Consider the following 8257-nt stretch of genomic DNA (forward strand, 5'->3'; position numbering starts at 1 on the left):
CCCTACCTTGTTTCGTCCCCCCCCCTCCCCTCTCTCTCTCTCCAATGTTGCAGTTTCTCTGACACTTTTATTTATTTTTGAAACAGATTGGTTACTTCAAGCTGACTCTTTTGTACTAGATATTTAATAAAAGTACAATATATATATATATATATGTGAAGCTTACAACAAATGCCATTGTCAGAGTTGGTAGACATCTAATAGTTCTGAATTCCCAAGAGTTGAGAACTGCTCTAGATTAAAATTGTATTTAGCATAGCCCTACACCCGAATAGAATGGAAGAAAATACTGGGTGCCACAATGAAGTCTTTAGTCACCTTGGCAACCTGGGGTCTGGGATTTGTCGAAGCCTGTTTTATGCACATGCTGTACTTGTGAAAGTTTAAATGTTTTATTTTGTATGTATTATTAGACTAAGCCAAGAAGTGGCTAATTTTTACATTTCAGTTAATTTTGTTAAAGAATATGTAATTCACATAAAAGCTGGTTTTACCAGCCACTTAGTAATGTGATGAATTCTAAAAAAAAAAAGTCCCATAATTCATAATTTCTTTTTGATGTTTCAAGAAAGAGAGATCAGTAACACAACATGCATTCCTTCATAATTTTAGATAAAACTTTTGGTTCAAGGAGATAGTATTAAGAAAAAATTAGGTCTTGTGGGCAGTAATTAAAATTTAGTTTGGAATTTTATTAACATTTGTGTAAACATCTCTGTCAGGTCAGTTTTCCCTTCATTATTTTATATCACAAATAAAATACTTTTTAACTGTATAAAAAAAAGTAACATTAGAAAACTTGTTTTCCTATTTTTTGTGTAATTAGAGCTGCCTGTATATGCACAAACACTTGTAGGATATCTATTGTAAGTTATAACTGTTAATGCTAGTAATCAGACACTTGTTATGACAAATTCATTTAAAAATTGAATATGTTTTCTTAACTTTGCTCTTTTATCTAAGTAAAATGAAGTTTCACATTCTGTTTGTTTCTTTTTGTTGTTTTCCAATATCTGCAGGACATTAATTAATTTTTCCTTGTCTACAGGTATTAGCACAAATGTACATGTTAAAATTGAATGCGAGTTTTTATTACCCTGATAAGAAAGAAAATGTTAATTTGGTTTTCATGTTCCATAGACCCTGACATTAGCCTACCTTTACCTTGTTATCCTTCACTTTACAGGATATACATACATAGTATTTGTATAGTTGTACAAGGATGATGATTCATAGGTTGACCTTGTAATTTGGTCCAATGACCATCCTGTATACATTTTCCTGCATGTGGATAGAGGCCACTTGTCTAGATTATGGTGGCCAGACTGTTCAGTTGTACAAACCTTATGATTTTGTTTCTTAATTTCAAATAACGAGCATTAACCTGAGTGACTTCTGTTGGCACATATCCAATATGTACTGACAGTTTATGCTCAAACTATAGGTCTTAAAATTATGTATTTTAAATCAAAATAAACTGAAATCTGATATATTCTATTAATACTAAATTTAGTTTTGTAGGCATTCAGTGGTGGCTTATTAACTTTTTGTTGGTGGAGAACAACAAAAGTGTAGATTATATTGGGGGTTGGAGTATTTCAAAACAAAATTTAGTGTAACTCACTATTCTTATTTTGTTGTTTTTATTATTTTGAAAATGTAAATTGTCTGAAAATGCATGTTTACTCTGAACATAACACAAATCACAGTTTAATTAAATACAAGTATACAGTAATAATAATATTAAAGTGTGCTGAACTTTATTTGTAATAAACACTCCTACTTGTTCATTGTAAGGGTCAATTACACACAGAACATCAACCATTACACATTCCTAATAGCAAAGCAGTTACATCAGTATTTGTAATACTGCAATGGACATGATATGGCTTAAGACCAAGTAGTTATGTGAGTGCAAGTGACATCCAGCTCATAAGTTAGATGTATACACCAGCAGTTAGCTGATACATGCAGTGTATGAAAGCTGAAGTAAAAGTTAGCAATAAATTAGGTATAAGGAGGATCATCCCTACTAGGCTTGTATAAAATTATGTAGTACTGGAGTGAAGGTGAGAGCAGCTGAATGCTAAAGAATTTTTAAGGCTATAATAAATAAACACAACAAACAATGACTGTTTTATTTACTAGATTTTTACACACATTTTATTTATGTAAATAAGTTAGATAGGGAGAAATCTATGCCAGTTTTGTGGTTTACTTGAATATTTTATAAGTAGGTTATATTTTTAAATTTATATTAAGTGTTAATAGTTTTCACTTTCCCCAAGGTGAAAGCTGCTACTGCAGACAGTACTGCAGTTGATTTAATTTTATTGTGAACAAATTAATTTAAAAACTAAAATAAATGTCACTCCATCATTTCTATGGAATACAGTAGCTACCTCCCAGAAACTTCTGTGTTGGCATTGCTATTCAGTGAAAACTATGATTCTCAGTTTCATTTATCCTGGTAGAAAGCTTTGTGAAAACACTGTACTAACTCTCCTTCAAAGCATCTTATTACATTTTCTTTTAAAAGTTTTGAAACTGTAATTTTATCATGAAGTCACATTTACTATCATGCTTTCAGCATGTAAAAATAATTGTAGTTTATATTTGAAACATATATTTTCCTTTGAAAAAGACCTAACTTTATTGGTAAAGGAAAGATACATAGAATTAATTTTCGAAGCATTTAAGCTATGTGTGGAGTATATAATTGTATGTAAGAATATCAATGTTCAATATTTTAAGTATTACAGACTAAAAAAGTTTAAAATGAACTTTTTCTGCTAAACAACCATAATTTAATAAAACATCTACTTTTCAGTATCTGTCATCTTGGGAATTATATAATGAACCAAAGGTTTTCAGGTGATTTCTTATATGTACTTGTGTCTAATGCAAGATTTATTTCATAGAAAATGTTGTTCAATTGAAATAATTATGATGTCAGTTACTCCTTTTTTTTTCTTCCAAGGAACTGATTTAATTACTTGTAAAATAATTGCAAAAATTGTTGAAAATGAGATTTATCTTAGCTAAAAGAGAGAAAAACAACTTTCTAGCTATAATTTGACATATTTGGCAAAGTACAAAAAAAGCAAAACAAATCATGCATATGATGGCTGTCATGATGCCAGTAAGGAAAGGCATCACTTATACATTATATAAAAGTATGCTGTATGGATTTGTCACTTTCTATTAAAAAGATAATAATGCTTGTAACAAACATGCACTGACATATGCCTTATAGCTTTGCCTAGATACAAGCTAAAAAGTACATACTGTAATAAATTTACACTGTCAATTTTTTGCCTTTGAGTTGGAGTTAATACATTGCAGATTGAATAAGTGTTATTGCTTATTATACATATATTAATGGATCCTATGTAAGACTTGTTAAATATAATTGCAAATGATGTCTCTAATTGTGTCTATGATTCCCAATGCCTTAAAACTTAGTCACATATTATACTGTTGTTGCACCATTTTTGAACAATATCAGTACAGTTCAGCTTGCAGAGGATTTGTCTTTTAACAAATATTTGTGGTATTAGCACAGATTGTTGTTCACCATATACTCAAAATAATTTGTGTAAGTAATCAAATTTTGCCATTGGAAATTCATAATAACATTTACATTTTATATTCAACAAAGTAAATGTCATGAAATAATTCATTCAACAACTTGTACATGTCATAAAATTACTTTATTTTTTTAAACTAAAACCAAATCAAACAAACTAGCCAACTGTTAAGTGCTAAATAAATGTATATTAAGCAAATAATATACAAAGCAAAATCATAATCCTATTATCTACTAAAATCTTTTCTCCATCCCTGATCTTTATGCACTTGTCACAAATGCTTTTGGAACTAAAAACTAGTGGTGACCCACATTTTATTTTACTCTAGCTATGCCCCTGTATTATATGTAAAAAAAGACATCTGTTTATAAATAGAAAGTAGTAAAATTAATCAGGGGATTAGAGCCTAAGGTACATTTGGATACCATGACATTAAATATCTATTAAAACCTGTAATTAATGTTGTTGTTTTTCTTGGGCAAAACTTCACAATGGAACATTGCTCTGTGTCCACTGTAGTGAAATGAATGATTTAACTATACTAGAAATATAATTTCATAATACAGAGGGTTGAGTACTTTATATTAAAATTATTTTGAATATGCAAATCAATACTGTGTGCCATCCACACCTGATATAAAATATCAGTGGAACAAAATGAATCAGAACTACATTTTGAAATTGTTTGTCATTTCATAGGCACTGAAGATGATTGTTTTTAGGAAGTATATGTAAAAGCCCTTTCCAATCCAAATATTAAAACAGTCAAATCATAAAGATGTATTCAGGTTGGATATCTATAATTTTTTTCCAAGACAGGAATATTCCTTGTACTTAATAACATTGGAAACAAAGATATATCAATCAACTTGTGGCACCAGGACCATAAAAAAAAAGGCCTGCAATGAGTCATTTCCCAATTGTGGTAAGCAAAGGCAGCATCTTGTAACAGATGAGGAATGAAGAATAAAAATGTTTGTGGCAAAAGTTATCCACTTGTCAAAGCTTGCAGTATGCAACATAATCAGAAAGGTCCCCCATCTCGAAAGAGGCCAACAGTGTATGGGTTCACCAAGATAAAGTTTCCTGTCATACCTCCCATTCAACTGTCACATACCTCAAGCAGCTGAAGAATGAAGTGGGTATTCATGCTATTCCATATGAAGACATACCAATCAGGTCACCAGATGCAGCACCTGTGAATTTGTGTGGTTCGACTGTTGTAACAGGCACTGGTAAACTATCATCCTTTTATGCTTGATGGGCTATGGAAAGCATGCAGGGAGGAATGATGTTGGACATGGCAGCCTTATGACACTTTTGCAACAGAAACTACTCTGCAAGGCTGTTGTCAAGAGGAATGGCTGTAAGATAAAGTATGAACAGACATGGCAACATGGACTGTAACTATGTGGTGAGGCCTCAAAATTGTTTTAATGTAATGTACTAAACACTTGTATAATAATTAATATCTCTAGATTAAATACCTATGTGTAAAATTATGATTTTGCTTTAGAAAATGGTTAATACAGGTGAACATAAATGCTTGTTAAAAGGTTTGAAAATCTATTACATTTATGGAAGGTAAACAAAGATATCAAAATGCAATCTAATTTGGAGTAATTGGTATTTCATTCAAATGATGAAGAAAACTCCAGTTTGAGTTTAAGTATACTTATAGGTTCTTACTGTTTTAAGAGATCAAAACATTGCTCAGAATCAGTAAATGTCATATTTCCAAATTAATAACACAGGTCTGCAATGATTTTATTGTATTTAAATTTTTACATGTTCTACAGTAATTCCTGTACACTGAATCCAAAAATTATATCCATTTTTCTCCATCACTTACGGATTTTTCACAAAACGTCATAATGCAATACAAAAAAGAATGATCACAACACATAGTTTTGAGATTAAAAGATATCATTTCACCCAAAAAAATCAGGATGAATGAAGATGCATATTTGTTTGACATCAATGTTCTTCCCTTTTCTTCAGTTTGTTTGTATTTTTGTTAACAAACATAATAATAAGAAATGTTCATTGTGGTAAATGAAATAATAATTTGATCTAATTAAGTTTTTTCTTCCTGATTTGTAAAAAATTCTTACATGATAGAAAAAAATTAATATTATTTTCTAAATCTGTGTAGCTGAATAATGGAAATTCTATTATTAAAATCAAAACAACTTTTATGAAGTTTTAATTCACAGGCCTGTGTAATTCATTCGTGTTTATTTTGTACTGTTATACTTTTCTGTAACATGTTGTTTTCTTTTATCTATAACTTAAAGCTTTGTTTAATTCTATATATGAGCTTGGTCATTTTTACCAACCTTATAACCATAAACTATACATACTGTAACTCTGAATTTACTAATTGTATCATCATGAAATTTGGCAAGCTTTTAATAAACATTACAAGTCTATTGTACAAGATTTTTCAATAAAGTATTTTTTCTAAAGATTTGTCTCTGAATTTATGAAGCCTTTACTGAGTCATTTATCACAGCAGGACAGGTGTAGAAAGAAAACATAAAATTGGCAATTCAGATTGAATAAGTGTCATGTGATACAAAGAACTGAAGATTGAAATTCATTTAAATATTTTCTTTTGAAATTTAGAGATTAAAACTTGTATTAAAATTTTAATGATAAACTTTATGCCAAGTGTATTAACATACCTCAATAATAATGTTTTTAAATTAAATTTTGAATGTAACTCTCTAAAAAGGTCATATATGTGCACTTTGACCCACCTGAATAAAGAGAGTTAAGTAGTTGTTGTAAGTATATGTATTGTACATTTTGTTACAGTATTAACATGTAGCTCCAATAATTTTTGTAGTATGTTAAACTGTTGCACCTCTTCATAATTGATTATAACTATTGAGTTCTTCATCTGTAGCATTAATTTTCTTTTACATTTCAGTTGAACAGTTTTTAGAAGAAGCAAAAGAAACATTTGAAAAGAAATGGAACAATCCAGCCAAGGTAGGCATAGTTGTTTAATTTTTATTGATGTAAGTGTGTCTGTGTTTTTAAGTGCATTGATATGTATGACATGTACATACAACATAGAAATATAAGGTTTCAAATGAATTTTCAATCCTAAATAAATTAAAGACTGTTGAGACATAGAAACAGAAATAATATAGAAGGAATCAAAAACACTTGCGTAAAATTTTCTTACCAATATATCAAATCACACATAAATATAAATTTTAAGATGGAGTTCACCCTTACAAAGAAGTGCATGCAAATGACTTTTGTCCTCATTCTAATAACAGCCATTTAGACAGTTTGGAGAAGTAAAAATAGCTTAGATGCATGTTTACAGATATTACATGGAAGAAAAAAACTGTAATTTAGCTGAAACATTTAAGTGGATTTTGCACAGACCTTTTTGTATTTTGCCTGAATATTTTGTTGTTACACATTTCTTAAACAATACACATGGTTTATCAGTCAAGTTCAAATGCTGTTCTTACACATTAATAATCATATGAGCCTCTTTTATATATTACTTTTTGAAAGCACTTGGCAACTTACATATACATGTACTAATATATTTCACACATGCTGTGAGGGCCACAAAAATATTACAGTATTTCAAACAAAGTTAAATTAACTCAAGAGCATAGCTTTCTTGGTTGTTGATTGTGCTAGATGAAGTGATGCTATTGGTGTTTTGAAGAAATTATACCTTCTCTCACACTACAGCTATTACTCGATTGCCAGGGTTTCGTTTTTTTGCCCATCTAAACATTGGTCTCATTATTTCTCGTTGCTCCAGTCTTTTATTCCCCACTTAATTGTCTTGACTATATCTGTCTCGTGACACTCTCCACCTATGTGAATGAACCCTCTATCCTGGTACTGTATATAAGTACCTCATTCAGATAATATTATTACTTTTTCTCAGCGGAGTATTCACTAACAGGTTTCTCTGCACTACGACTATTGGAGATACTTTGAGTGTTCTTTGTGTTCTACTAGTGGAGCTAGGAAGTCCTTACCACACCCGGTTTCCAGTCACTGGGGTGGTGGACAGAGGTTATTCCTCCAGAGTGTCCGAGTGAATTTTCTCCACTCTTGGAGAAAAGGGCAAAATTTGGGGCCCTCCTACCTGGGTCCCTGGATGTTTTTTTTACGAGATGTTGGAAGGAGAGACACCAGCCTACACAGGAGCCTACTCGTAATACCAGTTAGGATTTGATGTTCAGCTATCCGGTTGGGTTGAGCATGGCCTTTCTTTTTGATCAATATTGGTTCAGTACATTGTTCATGGAAAAGGGTCCAATGTCTCCTCATAATTCTGAACACAGAATGGTCCTATCCTGGGACCTTGGTTGAGCATGGTTTGTTCTACTTCCTCCCCATAATTTCAGGGACAAGTGTAATTTACCTTGCCCACGTAATTGGGGACTGAGGATAAGTGTTCATAATTCTAGAGCGGATGAGTTCTGTTTCCTCAGGTTGAGTATGGCATACAGGATCCTGTCATTCAGAGTTTGGGGTGTTGCCTTTCGAACTTGTCCACTTTGGTGTTGCTTACCTTCTCATTGTGATTCTGGTGGCTCGCAATACGTCATTCTATAGCTACAGGATGTGATCCACTCACACACATATATATATATATATATATATATATATATATATAT

The 8257-nt window shown here is 31.2% G+C and overlaps 1 protein-coding gene across 4 annotated transcripts in view; it reads left to right on the forward strand.

Moving 5' to 3' along the window:
- LOC106461573 (cAMP-dependent protein kinase catalytic subunit-like) overlaps nucleotides 1-8257 on the forward strand; it is a 104982-nt gene that overhangs the window by 76707 nt on the left and 20018 nt on the right. For all 4 annotated transcript variants that reach the window (XM_022388577.1, XM_022388575.1, XM_022388576.1 and 1 more), the window contains one exon: nucleotides 6526-6587. In XM_022388577.1, coding sequence (XP_022244285.1) covers nucleotides 6526-6587 — 62 coding nt within the window. The remainder of the gene's footprint in view (nucleotides 1-6525; nucleotides 6588-8257) is intronic.

This window comes from Limulus polyphemus, unplaced genomic scaffold, assembly GCF_000517525.1.
Source record: "Limulus polyphemus unplaced genomic scaffold, Limulus_polyphemus-2.1.2 Scaffold989, whole genome shotgun sequence".
In the NCBI taxonomy this organism is placed as follows: Eukaryota; Metazoa; Arthropoda; class Merostomata; order Xiphosura; family Limulidae; genus Limulus; species Limulus polyphemus.